This window comes from Dendrobates tinctorius, unplaced genomic scaffold, assembly GCF_039654945.1.
Source record: "Dendrobates tinctorius isolate UK_male_01 unplaced genomic scaffold, ASM3965494v1 ptg000063l, whole genome shotgun sequence".
NCBI classification, from domain to species: domain Eukaryota; kingdom Metazoa; phylum Chordata; class Amphibia; order Anura; family Dendrobatidae; genus Dendrobates; species Dendrobates tinctorius.
Window position 1 is genome coordinate 1,409,489 of NW_027361731.1, and position 17,754 is coordinate 1,427,242.

At 45.5% G+C, this 17,754-nt stretch overlaps 1 protein-coding gene across 1 annotated transcript in view; it reads right to left on the reverse strand.

Annotated features, from left to right (window-relative positions):
• Positions 1-17,754, reverse strand: part of LOC141094169 (uncharacterized) — a 347,923-nt gene that overhangs the window by 47,698 nt on the left and 282,471 nt on the right. Inside the window, exons 2-6 of the mRNA XM_073579925.1 lie at positions 13,084-13,233; positions 12,776-12,955; positions 12,570-12,693; positions 12,393-12,490; positions 12,104-12,194 (exon numbers count right to left, since the gene is read on the reverse strand). Of these exons, the coding sequence (XP_073436026.1) occupies positions 12,104-12,194; positions 12,393-12,490; positions 12,570-12,693; positions 12,776-12,955; positions 13,084-13,161 (571 nt within the window). The 5' untranslated portion in view covers positions 13,162-13,233. The remainder of the gene's footprint in view (positions 1-12,103; positions 12,195-12,392; positions 12,491-12,569; positions 12,694-12,775; positions 12,956-13,083; positions 13,234-17,754) is intronic.

Here is a 17,754-nt window from a genome sequence, read left to right on the forward strand (position 1 = left end):
CCAATAGGTCCTCACCAGTACCTCAGAGGTCCGCTTCGTCCCAAAGTGTCCACCCACCCTAGACGCGTGAGCCCATGAGAGGACCTCTGGTCGCAAACGGGCAGGGACAAAAGTTTTGCCCGAAGGCACCGACTCAAGGGCGACCGGAGCCACAGTCCTCAGACTCTCAGACGGGACAATTAGCCGAGGCTCCTCATCCTCCTCCTCCACTGACACCACAGAGCGAGAGAGAACATCGGGCCGGTATACCAAGTTCTTATGTTCGGTAAAAACCTGGAAAGGGAACTGAGCCCCTCCAGGAGGTGTCTCCACTCCGAGAAGGCCAATCTCATTGCTAGCAACTCCCTGTCCCCGATAGAATAATTCCTCTCCGCCGGTTTAAAGGTCTTGGAATAGAAGAAGCAAGGGTGCTTCCGACCCTGAGTTTCCTTCTGGAAGAGGAACGCTCCAGCACCGACGGAAGAGGCATCCACCTCCAAGATGAATGGCTTATCTACATTGTGGTGATGTAGAATGGGAGCACTAGCAAAGTGAGACTTGATGGAGGAAAAGGCCTTGGAGACCTGCTCCGACCATAACTTGGGGTTTGCTCCCTTCTTGGTGAGGGCAACCAAGGGAGCTACCAAGGTGGAGAAGTGGGGAATGAACTGACAGTAGTAGTTCACGAACCCCAGAAAGCGCTGCACCGCTTTGAGGGAGTGGGGTTCCTGCCTGTCCATTACCGCCTGCAGTTTGGCAGGATCCATAGCCAAACCCTGGACAGAAATAATGTAGTCCAGGAAAGGCAAGGACTCCTGCTCGAACAGGCACTTCTACAACTTGGCATTGAGGGAGTTGGCCCGTAAGCGGTCAAAGACCTTGCAAACCTCTCTCCGGTGGGAGTCAATATCTGGTGAGATGAGAATATCATCCAGATATGCTCTCCACCTCGGTGGTGGTCTATATCGAAAGATATCGTTTACAAAGTCTTGGAAGACGGCAGGGGCATTACAGAGCCCAAAGGTATTCGTAATGGCCATCCCTGGTGTTAAAGGCCGTCTTACGTTCGTCTCCCTCACGGATGCGTATCAGGTTATAGGCTCCCGGCAGATCCAGTAGGGAAAAAACCCTTGCTCCTCGTAACCTATCGAACAGTTCCGATATCAGGGGCAAAGGATACTTATTCTTAACGGTTATGGCGTTAAGACCCTTGTAATGGAAGCAGGGATGTAATTCTCCATTCTTCTTCTGGACGAAGAAGAATCCCGCCCCCGCTGGTGACACTGAGTTCCTAATAAATCCTCTTGCCCGATTCTCCCTGGTGTATTGAGACATGACTTCTGTCTCCGGGAGAGAAAAGGGGTAGACTCGACACCGTGGAGGCTCAGCACCCGGCAAGAGGTCAATAGGACAGTCATAGGGGCGATGCAGTGGAAGGGTTTCCGCCGCCTTTTTGGAGAACACGTCTGAATACTGACAATAGTGTTTGGAGAGCGGGGAAAGATCTGCGGGGACCTCAGTGGAGGCAACCTGAACACACTCCCTCATACATCTACGCTCACATGATTTACTCCACCCAAGAATCTTCCCCGAAGACCACTCTATATGGGGAGAGTGATACCGCAACCAGGGGACCCCTAGAAGGACCTGGTCGATACCCTCGGGCATGACGAGGAGGGATATCGTCTCCTGATGAGATGAAGACACCGACAGTAACAATGGGTCGGTCTGGTGGGTAATCTGTGAGGGCAGAGTTGCACCATTCACCACTCTGACGGTGACTGGCCTAGATAACATAACCAGGGGTATTGTGTGCCGTTGAGCAAAGGCAGACAACATAAAATTGCCCTCCGCTCCGGAATCCACGCAAACCTCCACCGCCAAAGTGGAAGAACCAAACTCAAGTGTCCCCTTAAAGGACAACTTGAAGGAAAATGCTGCTGATTCTAGTGAGCCACCTCCTACGGCCACTAGGCGCGAGCGTTTTCCCAGCCGCTGTGGGCACCGATGCCAAGGTGACCGGACTGCCGGCAAACATGACAGATCACAGGGGTTCGAGCGGACCGGGGGCCTGGATCCCTGACGGGAAGTCCCCTGACGCTCGATCGGGAGATTCCAGAGGTTTAGCAAAACTGGGTGCCAATCTAAACCTCTGCCTACACTGGGACCGCTCCAACCTTCGCTCGGCAAAGCGAAGGTCTATACGGGTGGAGACGGTGATAAGCTCCTCCAGTGTGGCGGGAATCTCCCTGGTGGCCAGAGCATCCTTCAAATGGTCAGGCAAACCTCTCCAGAATGCCAGAATGAGGACCTTATCTGGCCACTCCAACTCCAAGGCCAGCATCTGGATGGCAAAGTGGCTGACCATGGACGAGGCCTGTGACAGTGCCAGCAGCCGGAGCGTGGTGTCATGAGTGACTCGTGGTCACAGGAAGACCTGCTTCAGCGTGCCCAAGAACTGCGAGGCACTTTGCACCACATGATCACCACACTCCCACAGCGGTGTGGCCAACTCCAAAGCCCTGCCCAACAAGAGGGAAATAATAAATCCCACCTTAGCCCACTCGGAAGGGAATCGTGCAGCCAGCAGCTCCAGCTGTATAGTGCACTGGCTCATGAAACCCCTACAAGAAGCACTATCGCCCGAGAACTTCTAGGGCAGCGGGAGGCGGGACAAAGTCAGGGCAGGGATGGCAGTGGTCACATGGCAGACAGCCTCCGTGGCTGCCTGAACAGCGACCGCAGTAACATCCGCAGCTGAGGCTGAACGCTCGAGAGCCGCCAACCTGCCCTCCAGCTTCCGAATGTACAGCAGTCGCTGTTCAGCCGCCATTACTAGACAGACCCTGACACTAGTATAATGTTACGGGCTTGCGGAATGCACCAAATAATAAAGATGGAATAAGGTGCGTTCGCAGCCCGGGGTCCACCGTGCAGAGATGGTAAACTGCTGCTCGGTAATGGTGGAGAACTAAGTGAACACTGGCGGGATATCCGCTGACCCGGTGTGCACAGGAGCGAACTCTGTTACCTCACAGAGCTGCTAAAACAAATGCCGGAGCCTGTTAATACTCACAGGGCTCAGCTGGGTGAGCACTCGCTAACGGTCACAGAACTCTGCCTCAGAGACTCAGGGCTAGAGTCCCTCTAGACCACTAGCGCTCGGGGTCGCAGCTGTGGTGCCAGCAAGAGAACAGATAAATATAAATTGCACCGAGTGCACACTGCACCGCTCCGGCGGATGCCACTAACCACCCAGAGCAGGGAGGAAAGCGCTTAACTAGCGCAGGTGCCGCTGTAAGGAATGCTGCTACTCGTGCGGTGTAGAGGTGCCTTGTAGTGGATGGCACTATATTGCGCTAAAGCTTGTGTGGAGAGCGGGATGCTCTGTGGCACATATACTATGCCAATACTGGCGCTGACTCTGACTCTATAACCCCTATACCATACACAGCCAAAGGGAGGGGATCATAATGAGTCAGTCACCAGTCTCATGCATCCATCTTCACACACACAACTACCCATAAGAGTCTATACCAGCGCATGGCCACTCGGCCATGTGACTCTTTTATAGCGGCGTCCTTCCGGGACCTTCCCAGTGGACCGATCAGAGCAGGAACAGGTCCTGTGCATGTGACCTCCGACCTCCAATGAGAACTCGTCCCACAGGCATGCTCAGTACCCAAAAGACAGGATTTAGTCCCAGAAGCATCTACTTGCTACTGACTCAAACATGGAGTTATAGCAGAGCCAGAAGGAGCAACCAGACGCCTAGCATCAGCCTGGGCAAGATGCCAGGACCGACGTCTCTGCTGAGCAGGAATCTCTGTGGCTGCAGAGGAATGGGAGACTGCAGAGAACATGGCTTGAGATTCCCCCTGTGCAGTGGGGGGAAACTCGACGTCTAACACCTGTCATCAGGATTTTGCAAAGTTAACTACAGGCATTGTAAGGTTGGTGCCATTACAATGACAACTTGGTTTATGAAATCCGTCTTGTGATTGTTGTTTAATCTGTATTTTGTAGTTTTCAGATAATGAGATTCTCATGCTCCAGGGCGGCCTATGGTGGGGCTTTATGTGGTGCTCTGTTCTCATATTCATCCTAATGGGATTAAATGACAGTTCACTGATCCTTCAGGGACCTGCTTCCTATTTTAAATATTGCCAATTATTGCCAATAAAGCATTGGCTTTGAGGTTTTTTTTTTAGCTCCAGCAAAGGGACGCCAGTGAAGGAGCCTGCACAGCAGCATGCATTTCTTACTGATACTGTTAAGGGAAGAATATATGGCACATGAATATATACAAGAATCAAAACTGTATCACTATATGGACGCTTTGCTGGATATTGGGATCATGTTGCTTTAAGATACTTCTGATTTTCTTATATTTTCTTAGAGTTGTTTCTGTATGGTATCACTCACCTAAGCTTCATCAAATATTGAATAAACTGGGTGGACCAGGGTAAGCCAAGCTAGAAAACAATACTTGTGTATATAAGTATTGTTCAGCAATATGGGATCAGTAAACGGTAACCCAGAAATGTACATAATGATTGTGTAGCGACCTGGGAAAAGCAAATAGTAACTGGAAACATGTCCATGATGTAACTGATGATGTAGCTCAAATTCTGTTATAAAAGCTGTACACGTTTGATTAAAGACAGAGAAGAATCATACTGACACGATACCCTCTTGTCTTGTGTATTCTTTTCTCGAGTATACGTATACCTTGTGCCAAAGCTACAATTTGGCCACAGACAATTAAGACGGGTCGCACCTTAGTGTGACAGAATCATCAGTTGGCGCTCAAACAGTGGGGCTCAGGACGATACCAGACGATCACAGCCGCACCAAAATCTCCCCCAGGACGGACGTCTTTCCAGCAGGACGAGGCAGCAGCTCAAGACCAGGTGAGAAAATATATCATCTTACCTACCCTTCTGTATTCACGTCCGGCTGGGAGGAGATAGTTGGCTGTCTTCTCTGAACCCTTAAACTGACCACGTTTGAAAGTCCTGAGCCTACGGACCCGGTCAGGTATATAATTCCTTAATTGTCTGTGTGTATTGTCCGGTCTAACCAATTCGGAGGGTGTATCTAGAATCCATCTAGTATCTGATAAAAACTATTTCATACTGCACTAGGGCTACTAGAAGCATACAGAGCAGAGTACAAAGGGGGTGTTTCCACTGGGTTATCACCCTGGTTCCGACCTTAGACGGTCGAAGAAGTTATGTATATATTATATATATACACATATAGGTGCTCACGTCCGGCCATACGCCCACAGTATAAACTGGGCCCGGTGACGTGAATGACACGGCATATACATATTTTTAAGGAAAGAGGTGATTACTAATTTTTCCCCCCTCTGCTGAAATATCAACCACCTATCTAGAGGTGATTACCACTATTTACTATACCTAAAGTGACAAAAAGCCCAGCCCTAGTTGCCTTGGTAACAAAAGAACAGTGAAAGGGATAAGGAATACATTCATAATAGATTTTTTTTTTTTTTTTTAATGTTTGAAGTATTGATGCATTGTTGAGACACGCCTGTCCGCAGCTCTCATATTGAATATACTGCCATACTGGTTAGACTGCTATTTCAGCTGCATTTCCTGAATCCAAAGTGTTTAACAATCCCGCTACATTATCTGTATTCAGTCCGGAGGATATAAAATATAAAATGTAATAAGTTGTTTTATAGTATACATATATATCCCTTCAAGCATATTTATAATTACGGTAATCTTAAAGTTTAAATGTCTTCCTTATCTGCTTTGCCTCTCTCTATATATGTTGTGAAATTAGAGAATTGGATAAACTGGTTTTGTTCTGCATACTATAATTATAAGGTTAGTTGGTTCAGGTAGAAAGAGAATTACTTGAATGGTAATTGCTTGATTTGTACAGATATCTCTGTGAGATCCGAGGTCTATTGTTACTTTTTAGTTATTGTTTTACTAATGTCACTACATTTCTCTATGAGATGGTTTTCTTTGAAAGGTTTTAGAGCGAAAGTTTTGAGGAAACAGAAATTTTAACAATTTATAAGGTATTTTTATACTACGCAGTTTCTGGATACACGAGATTTGTGAAATACTCTGGTGTTAGTTGTTGGTTAATTCCCTATATTACTGTGTTCAAGATAGCTAGACATCACTATGTTCACTGAAGATCCCCTTTACTCGGACATAAGGAGTACATACAGCTTTTACAGTCACATATCCAACTGTTCATAACCCCGTGAGAATTTGTTTCAAGACGCCCACATACACATGTTTTTCAGATATACTCAGAATTCAGATGATAGAATGGGTGGGAGCGGTCAGTCGATATCTATAACAGATATGACCCATAGTGGAGTGAGGAAGAAAATGTATGTTAAGAAACCCTCCAATCCCGAGGGGAGGAGGATTGGATAAGAAGGAATGGAAGTATGTGTTAATGAGTAGAGAGCAGCGTCCCAGCCTCAGGTATTATGAGGTCTTACAGGACCCTGAAGCATTTTATAAGAAGGCAGAGAAAGTTAGGCCAAAAGAGATGAGGAGAGGAATATAACAAGATTGCTGAATTTTGTGCAAAACAAATATTTACACAGGAAGATGTCAGTTGCAATATCTGCATTACATTCATTTATACTTCTATATACATTCCCGATGACTGGACGTGTGCCAGCTGTCAAATGCAGAATGCAGAATATCGTGAGACTTGTTCTGACTGTCAGATGACCTACCCAAAGAGCTGTACCTTCTTTCCAACTATTTATATAGACGGCACGCCTTATGCTACATCCTGTCCAGCATCCATTATAGTTTTATTAATTAATGTCGTTTATGAAAAGAATAATGAAGAAAAAGATGAATATGACATGGAGGTATATAATTAAACAGAACAGGAGGAGACAGGAAATAAATAGCTCAGACTGATAATCTACAGTATTTATCGTTATATGGTGAGGGGACATAATTATCATCATCATCATCATCTTTTAAGCCTCAAAGCTCATTCTTTTGTACACAATCTACTCCACACAAGGACTCCTGGAAATACCAGGAGACAGATACCCTAGTAAGCAGCTTGCCAGACCCCCATTCTCCAGGATGTCATGCAGGGAAAAGGAGAACCTGTGGATAGTTTCTTCCACCGATGTAACAAAAAGTTTCTGGATCTCAGATTTGAAATGCAAATTAGTCCCCAGTTGGAAGAAGCTTGACACCCACCAACATCGAGCTCCAGATTTTAATAGGGTAATGGCATACTGAGTCCACAACCCATGAAAGTACGTATTCTCTTACAGCTCGCCCCCCCCCCACAAAAATACAATGGAGAAACAACATCTCTCACCCAGACAGAGGTTGAGGATACTCCTCTCAAATTCCTGGTGGGTCCCGATGCAATCAGAAGATTGATCAGGGACATTGATCTACTTGCTGAAGAAGTATGTAGTCTTTTCTTTTTTTTTTACAGGACACATCTGTAGATCATGTGGGCGTTGAACTAATGGCACTGATCCCAGACTCAATATTGGCAGGCTGAAAATCCAGTTTGTAAAGGTGGGGCAGAAGCCAGTAGCCCAGCTGCCAAGGAAATTGCAATATTTACCCTCCATTTCATAATTTGCAATTATTTCTATGAAGTTATGGATAATACATGACTTATGTGCTGTCAATGAAGTTATAGTACTGAACACATCTATGGTACCAAACCCACATACTATGTTTTGTTTTTATCAATTCTATTTATTTTTCTATGGTTCACGGTGATTGACCTGGCCAATGCTTTCTTCAGTTTATTTCTACATGCTGCAAGCCAGTACCTGTTTGTTTTCACACGAGGGCCAGCAATATATTTGGACTATGATGCCTCAAGGGGCACAGTATAGCCTCTCTATGTTCACCCGAGCCATGACCACGGTCCTGGAGCCCTGGAAGAGGATACATCCCACAGCCACTTTTTTTTTACAATACATATGGATGACCTCCGACCCTGACTGAAGACAGCCAAACCAATACTGCTCTTCTACACATGCAACCTTTTTATAATTATTTCAAGACTTTCCAAGAAGGTATCAGTGTGTTTTATATGCTAAATTGCAATCACATTTTCACAGCTCTAGGACTGCCACGCTATACTGAACTGTTTTGTCTGTTTGTCATGAAGAAGCCTGACCATGTAAATGGAGTCCTAACACAGCTTCCCGGAGGAAGACAATGCCCTCCTGGCTTCTACTCTCCAAAACCTGACCAAGTGACTCGTGAAGTCCAAACCTGCATGAGAACCGTGTTTGCAACCCACCTGTGCTGGATAAAGCTTCTGATATTTCTGTCTGCAATGCCCTACTCTGCTCCCAGACAACGTCACCATCTCCAGATGTGCTGTCCATAATTCAGCTATTCTTCTACCTCTGCAAAAGGGGTGAGGAAGATGGAGGATGAAAACCACATCTCTGACACATTAGTGGAAGAGGTAGTCGACTCTGAAATGGCTGAACGCGATTGTCTTGCTGTCATGAGGCAAGAGAACACCTGGAAGATCCTGACCTGATGCTCTTTGTGGATAGACCAAGGTATGCAGACCAAGAAGGCCGTTCGCACACTGGTATAGCAGTAGCCACAGAAGTAACTTGCTGCCAGCAAAACCACTGCCTACATCCAAAGGCAGGACTGCGGGCCTTGACAGAAGCATACGAGAGGTCCACTCAACATGAAGCTGTCAAGATCAATCTGGAGGGAAAGAGGCTTCATCACGGCTAACGGAACGCCAGTCTGACACCACAAAGCCATACAAGAATTAATGGAGTCCTTGTTGATGCCAGGAAGAGTTGCGGTGGTAAAAGTAAAAGCACACACACTGGAGACACTTCAAGGGAAGCAGTGGGCAACAGACTAGCTGAAGTAACAGCAAAAGAAGCAGCAGTAATACCGGTTGACACGGAAACAGAGGAAAAGGAATAACCCTGGAAAAAGATGTTCTGACACTCCAGAAACAAGTATCCAAGGAAGAAAAGAAGAAATGGACCTAAGATGAAGTTATACAGGATGAAATATGCCTAAGGATGAACAAGGAAAATTTAAGGCCTCGAACAAAACTCTACATATTTGATGCTATACAGGAAACAGGGAAGTCATAGCATAAGAGTTTAGTCTTTCCCTTGGGTCACATACACGCACAAGTATAATTGCCTATATGTAGACTAAGTTTAAAAACATGTGACTAAAATGCATTTTCGAGTCTTTTCATCCATCCCAGAACCTGAGGACATAGGAGCCCACCAGATCCTGCCCGGTGACTGAGTCCTCATCACCAAGAGGTTCAACAGACGTACCCTTGAACCTAGAGATGACAGCCTGTTCCAAGTCCTGTCAACTATCGCAGCAGTCCATGGGTCCTCGCTTCCCACTGCAAGGAGATGCCGGATCCAGAGTCCAGTAGCGGCTGCCACTCTTCATCCATCTGGCACTTATCCTTTTCCTAGCTCAAGGGGTAGTCAGTCACCAAGGGGTAGTCACTCATGAGAAGGGCATACTGACTTTCTGGTATAATGTCTCCACCCCAAGAGTAACATATCAATTTGACTACTGTCTCACAATAAGAATGTCCAGGCCCCATGGCACAGTTTCATATCAGGTTTAATACACAATTCATCTGTGTCACTACTGCTGAAATAGGGGAAGGTTCAAACTGGGAGGATTAGTCTCTTGTTGGGTGGCACACTGGTGAAAGTGACTAGAGACATCAACCAGCCCAGGCCCTACAGCGAAGGGACAAATGGGGAATAAGCCTATTAAGTCGCATGACCCTGTCCAAAGCCCATTTTAAGGGTCAGAGTGGCCTTCCAGATGCAATACTCCCCGTCACTACCGCTCACTGCCCCAAGGAGGGATGCATAATTCTGTACCTCACCATTGAGAACCCCTCAGAGAATGAGCAAGGGTTATATGTACTAGGCTCAAGTACTAAACTTGGAAGGGAAAATGGTGACACAAAAGGTAAATTTTGGCTAAGAAGCATAGATACCAGTGGGGGCACACAGGGAGCACTTGACAAATTCAGAGTCAAGAACGAGACAATAGTTGTGTTTAAACCCACCATCCCCGTAAATAAGAATGCAATACGGATAAACTATTTATACAATAATCAACAACGGTTTATAAAATACACTGGGGATGCCATAAAGGCAATTATTGACCCATTAAGTTTGCAAAAGTTATTTTATGTCCTTTGATCATATTTTCCTTAATTCTATGCTGCATAGTTCCATGCCTTAAGAAAATGATGATGAAAACTATGGAAACCACAGTGATGACCATGCATGCCGATTTCGAAGATCCCCTGTATGAAAAATGTCCCGATGAAAACATGCAAGCACCACCTCCGGAATATGCCTGCTTGAAGCAAACCAATGAGGGAAAGTCCAGGATCTGACTTCCTCCTGTGCAAAGTCCGTTAGGAGGGGGTCCATCTACTAGAGATGGGTCGTCTCGTATATACGGTGAAGATTAGTTAGTTAGGTTCCAGCATTGTTGAGATAGGTAGGCCGGGAGGACAGATCGATAGGTTCGACGAGATTAGGATTTTGATTTTGCATATCTCCAAAGGAGGGACTGTTAAGGGAAGAATATATGGCACATGAATATATACAAGAATCAAAACTGTATCACTATATGGACGCTTTGCTGGATATTGGGATCATGTTGCTTTAAGATACTTCTGATTTTCTTATATTTTCTTAGAGTTGTTTCTGTATGGTATCACTCACCTAAGCTTCATCAAATATTGAATAAACTGGGTGGACCAGGGTAAGCCAAGCTAGAAAACAATACTTGTGTATATAAGTATTGTTCAGCAATATGGGATCAGTAAACGGTAACCCAGAAATGTACATAATGATTGTGTAGCGACCTGGGAAAAGCAAATAGTAACTGGAAACATGTCCATGATGTAACTGATGATGTAGCTCAAATTCTGTTATAAAAGCTGTACACGTTTGATTAAAGACAGAGAAGAATCATACTGACACGATACCCTCTTGTCTTGTGTATTCTTTTCTCGAGTATACGTATACCTTGTGCCAAAGCTACAATTCGGCCACAGACAATTAAGACGGGTCGCACCTTAGTGTGACAGAATCATCAATACATGCTACCGCGTATGCACCGCCATCTTGTTGAAGACCATATTTTATCTTTTTGTTCCAAAGAAATAGCGCCGACAGCGGCAAATGCGCATTAGCATCTATCATCAAGCGATGCACTCAATCTCTGCAAGCACTGCCCACCTGCAAGCAATAGTTGCTAATGTGTCGGCGCCAAAAAAATTTGCTCAGCAAGATGGTGGCTGCGAATGCGCAGTAGCATCTATGACGCCATTTTGCTGGAGACAGATTTTTTTTTCAAAGACAATACTATTATATGCAGTATTTAAACTAGGAGGCAGGTCACTTAAGGATCAGTGACCTGTTAAAGTAGTTAAGCCCATAAGGATGAATATGAGAACAAAGCACCAAAAATAGACCCGACCACAGGCCGACTCGAAGCAGAGAATCTCATTAACTGAAAACTGCAAATACAGATTAAACAACAACCACAAGACGGATTTCATCAACCAAAATAAAATTGTAGTTAGTGTTCGCTTTAATGTTGTAGATCGTAACAGTGAAATTTGGCCAGAAAGACTGGACCTGGTCTTGTAGGGACCATATGAGAACATTCAGCAGCACAGAAGGGGGAGAAGGTAGATTCATCCAATAAGAAATCAGGATTCTAGGAAGCCAACAGCATCATTACCCTATGTTTTCTCGAAGAAGTCCATCATAATATTTTTCTTCAAGTGATTTTCTAATGTGTCAGCACATTCTATGTACGCTGTCATTTGGCTAGGCAGGTAATGTCTTCTAATTTAGGAAGGTGGATCTTCAAGGCTGTAATTTTTATAGAAGGGCTTTCAATGCCCAAAGTCACTTGAACAGTTTTTAGTGAAGGAGAATGTTGTGGGCTAGAGGCAAAATGGTGATCACACGATTGTGATACGGTCACACTACACCACCGATAAAGCAGCCACAGCCGGTGACGGAGAAGAATCTGTGACTTCTCTGCATTCAGTGGTTACTACTCACCTGGGTAGTCATATGTAGGAATCTCCTCTTTACACCACTCATCACCCCTCACATATGTCTCTGTAGTATTAATATGGGTCAGATCTTCACCCTAAAACAAATATTGTAAAAGTTACAGACAGATGGAGAAGTCACATCTATGATCAGCTCTAATCCTGCCATCTCCACCGCTCTCATTACACAAGTATAAAACATATAATACTGGTGGATAAAACAAGACTGAGCACAAGACCTTCACAGCCGTCTACACATCATAGGGGGGATCTCCTGACACCTTCTCTCCATCTACCTGGTGATCCTGAGGAACATTGGGATCTTCTTGTTTACAGTCCTGTGGAAGAAGAGGACGGGGACATCTCTGTGGTGTTGTCCTCTTACTGGATAGATCTGGAGGAAACACATACAGGGACTGAATTCATTCTTTACATACAGATAATTATAGGCCGTATCCAGTCTTGTCTATTACCTGGTGATGTGAGGGACTGGGGAACCTCCACCATGACGTCCTTGTACAAATTTTTGTGTCCTTCTAAATACTCCCACTCCTCCATGGAGAAATAGACGGCGACATCCTGACACCTTATAGGAACCTGACACATATAATGATACCGTCATACCCCCAATCCCTTCATAGCGTACTGTATAATGTCCTAGCATTCCCAGCAGTGTCACCTCTCCAGTCAGCAGCTCAATCATCTTGTAGGTGAGTTCTAGGATCTTCGGACCATTGATATCCTCATGTATCAGGGGGTGAGGTGGAGGCCCCGTGATTGGGCTCAGGGGTCTTCCCCATCCCTCAGACACAGGGTCCTGACAGCGCTCACTAGAGGTCTTCTTCACTACTGTGTAATCCTGGTTATGGAGAGACACATTAATAAATCTCACTACAGATATTTCCAGAGTCCTCACCGCTCCAGTTCTGTCCATCTGTTATTCAATAGATAAGAATGATGTAATGTGACGTCATCAGAATCTCTCACCTCTCCAGTAAGCCGGAAGAGGATCTCTAGGGTGAGGTGTAATATCCTCTCCGCCATCTTGTCTCTGTCCATATCCATCTTTGATGCGTAAATCAGGAAAATTCTCTTATATAGAAGATCTTCACTGAGAGGATCCGATATTGTAGAGACCTGAATGAGAAGAAGATGAGCCGATGTAACATCATAAAATCCTGTGTAATAATACAATTACTGGAGACAATAAGGGAAACATATGAGGAGATTATTTTACAGTATTTAGTATAAAATAAAGACAGGCTGAATCAAGGGATTTGGAAACATCTGAACAAAAGGAGATGAACGTCATCAAAATGACGTAGGCAGGCTGACTTGAGCTCGGAAGTGTTTCACCACGACTCAATTCAGGACTATAGGTCACATCTGAAAGTCATAATTGAATTTGAATTTAACCTCTTTACCCCCAAGGGTGGTTTGCACGTTAATGACCGGGCCATTTTTTTACAATTCTGACCACTGTCCCTTTATGAGGTCATAACTCTGGAACGCTTCAACGGATCTTGGCGATTCTGAGTCTGTTTTCTCGTGACATATTGTACTTCATTTTAGTGGTAAAATTTCTTCGCTATATCTTGTGTTTATTTATGAAAAAAACGGAAATATGGCAAAAATTTTGCAATTTTCAAACTTTGAATTTTTATGTCCTTAAAACAGAGAAATATGTGACACAAAATAGTTAATAACTAACATTTCCCAAATGTCTACTTTACATCAGCACAATTTTTGAAACAAAATTTTTTTCTCTTAGGAAGTTATAAGGGTTAAAAGTTGACCAGCGATTTCTCATTTTTACAACAAAATTTACAAAACCATTTTTTTGTAGGGACAACCTCACATTCAAAGTCACTTTGAGGGGTCTATATGGCAGAAAATATCCAAAAGTGACACCATTCTAAAAACTGCACCCCTCAAGCTAATCTAAACTACATTCAAGAAGAATATTAACCCTTCAGGTGTTTCACAGGAGCAGAAGCATCGTGGAAGGAAAAAGGAAAAAAATGAACATTTAACTTTTTAGTTACAAAAATGATCTTTTAGCAACAAATTTTTTATTTTCCCCAAGGGTAACAGGAGAAATTGGACCCCAAAAGTTGTTCTCCAAATTGTCCTGAGTACGCTGATACCCCATATGTGGGGGAGAACCACTGTTTGGGCGCACAGCAGGGCTCGGAAGGGAAGGAGCACCGTTTGACTTTTTTTCAACCTAAAATTGGCTGAAATTGAGATCAGAAGCCATGCCGCATTTGGAGAGCCCCTGATGTGCCTAAACAGTGGAAACCCCCCACAACTGACCCCATTTTGGAAACTAAATTCCCTAAGCAACTTATCTAGATGTGTGGTGAGCACTTTGAACCCCCAAGGGCTTCACAGAAGTTTATAACCCCCGGGCGTAAAAATAAAAAATCATATTTTTTCCACAAACATGATGGTTTAATCTTCAATTTTTTATTTTCCCAAGGGTAACAGGAGAAATTAGACCCCAAAAGTTGTTGTCCAATTTGTCCTGAGTACGCTGGTACCCCACATGTGGGAAAAAAACTACTGTTTGGGTACACGTCGGGGCTCGGAAGGGAAGTAGTGACGTTTTAGAACGCAGACTTTGGAGGAATGGTCTGGGGGCGTCATGTTCCATTTGCTGAGCCCCTGATGTGCCTAAAAAGTAGAAACCCCCCACAAGTGACATCATTTTGGAAACTAGACCCCATAAGGAACGTATCTAGATGTGCCTCCTTTGGAACTAATCAATTTCCTGTAAAGTAAATTAGTAGTGCATGGAGGTGTGGTACAATTTGAAGCAATCCTTCATACACAGGCCAGATTTTTCGGGGCAGGTGTCGCACTGGTAAATGGTGTCCTTGCGTATTCCCCTTTTGTAACACACTTGGCACCTTTTTTGCGGCTTACCTTTTCTACCAGTTGGCGGGACCACCCCCGGAAAATGCTGACCTGGTACAATACGAGCACCTTCAGTTCCGGAAGTACTGGGTGTGATGTACAATGTCTGCAAGATATGTTTTCTGTTGCAATGTGCTAACAAATCCTCCATCCTAGGACATTGTAAACTGTCAGTAGTAGGAATTCCTTCCCCCCAGGTTTTACCAACCCTGCCACTTCCTCTGGAAGAGCAGGAATGTTAATTAGCTAGACCATCTTCCTCACACCATTTGGCTTCTCTCAGCTGAAAGAGAAAAATGCGGGAAAAAGGTCTTTGTTTGAAATAAAACTTTAAGAGCCTGCCCTGCGAAAACCGTACCAAGTAGAGATATGAAAATCATATTTTTGTAACCTGAGCGGTCCCAGCTTCGAGACCGTGTATGTTTCGAAGTTCTACCCTGTCCAGAACATGAGATAGGATTTGCGCCCAAATGGATGGTCATATCGCATAGATGTTTGATGTTTTCTTGATAGGCTCATTACGCTGGGAAACATGATACCACTGATGAGTCCATACCAGCTTCTCCCATAAAGTTATAGCTAATCTAAGTTTTGTAGCCAAAACATAACTCGGATGAGAGAGGAGGGATCAACCCAGAATGCATCTCTCCGTGATGTCACAAAGCAAAGCCTATAAGGCCTTCCCTGGGCAAACCAGCTCAGAACAGCTGCAGAGTCCGTGCTGACAAGAACTCAGATGAGCGGAGAAGTGCAGCTCCGCCTCCACCCACCTTAAAGCCACATGGTCTGCCTAAGGAACAATATGGAACTGTGAGTGTAATCTCTTTGTTTTCTCCACTTTTATTTTATACCTGTACTGTACATATTTTATGTCTCAATTTTATAGCAACTTTTATCTGTAATCACTGTCCTCTTTCGGAAAATAAATGAAATTATTTAGATCTGTCTCCATGCTCTAAGAATCGAACTATACGCCTTTGTTAGATAATCGCTACTAATTCAAGGGGTTTGCCACGGACCCTCTTAATTTAACACTGTGAATTAAGTAACCGTGACTGGTGGCAGCACGTTGTGCACGGCTATTGCGGCTTGCTGGCAGTCTAGAAGGGTCTTATATAGCTGAATGAGGGGCTGCGGCCACAGCTCATAATTCCCTTACTGCAGAAGCCTAATTGCCGGTTCACAACAGGCAGCCCGTCCGGCGACCAATTATCCTAGGTGCAGTTCCCTGACTGACCTGAGGGTAAGGGGGGCGCCGGAGAGCTGCAAGTTCCAAAGTGGAACTGAGAAAGTGGGATATACATAAATCCCCGCAGTGCTTGGAAGATTGATAGCAGTGGTGGGGCATCCAAATTAAACTCCCTCTGCGGCAAATTGTAGAGCGAGATTAGCTTGCTGGATATTTTTGTCACATGGTGCCAGTGGTGGGATAACTAAGATAAGCCCCACTGCGCCTGTGATAGCCGTGTGCCGGCATTGTGTCTCGTCCCTCCGTCCGCTGATACACCCGTGTCAGTGGTGGGACTGTGACATAGTGGTGACACAGGGTCCGCTGTCCGTCGCGTTTTGGTGGCAGCGGGACCCCCGTTAGTCGCCTCCGTAAGTGGACGAACGGCCGTGGGCTGTTCGTCACATATTGGTGGCAGAGCGGTGGGATCATCCTAGAGCATTAGTGATTTGGTTTGAGCAATCATTCCTCTCACTAAAAACCTGCACGGTTCCTGCGGGAATCCTGCATCATAGGTTTTGGAGAACAGACTCAGTGGTTACTAGTTCTGAGACATTTGTGTGTACGTACAAGTATTCCCTCCCATTTCTTCGTTTTTCTTTTTCTATCTTTTATTTGGCAACCATGGCGGCAAAAGGAGAACCTTGGTACAACCGGCAGACAAAGGAAGTTCTTGCTGCGTTATGCACGTACCAAGGCCTTGACGCCACAAACAAAAACAGAGCTCAAATGATCGCGGCTCTAGTGCAGCTGGACAACGACCAGAATCCAGCGAGCGCAGAAGTTGGCCCAAGTTGCAATGGGGCTGCAGCAGAGGCTCCACTCCTGAGCGCTGGCCCCACATTCAGCCAGAACGGGGTGGACCCCTATCTGCAAATGGCCTTGGACGAACTCCCCGCCGAAGACAGGGATGGGCGGGTGAGGCTGATCCAGCAATATCGGCAGGAGGCCCAAGCCGAACGTGAGCGCCAAGCTGAGGCTGAGAGAGCAGAGCAGCGAGCCGAGAGGGAGGCGCAGAGGGCCCATGAACTGGAGGTACTCCAGCGGAGTGGGAATGCCCCCACAGCCCGAAGCAGTGAGCCCAGCAGCGTCCAGACTCCTAAACCCCGGCCAGAGCATTTTCCCGTGATGGAAAAGGATGGGGACTTGGACACATTTCTGCGAGCCTTTGAGAAAGCCTGCAGACAGTACCAGCTGCCTAGAGACCAATGGGCAAGGTACTTGACCCCAGGGCTAAAAGGCAAAGCCCTGGAGGCATTTGCTTCTCTTCCGCCAGAAGCCGATGACGACTATGACGCCATAAAGCAGGCGCTGATCGCCAAATACCGGCTGACACCTGAGGTATACCGAAAGAAGTTCCGACACCTCCAACGTGGCCCACACGATAGCTACAGTGATGTGGTGCAAGGACTCAGGACCCACTTTGACCAGTGGATCCATGGACTGTCTGTTGAAACCTTTGAGCAGCTACGGGACCTGATGATCAAAGACCAGTTCCTGCATCTCTGCCC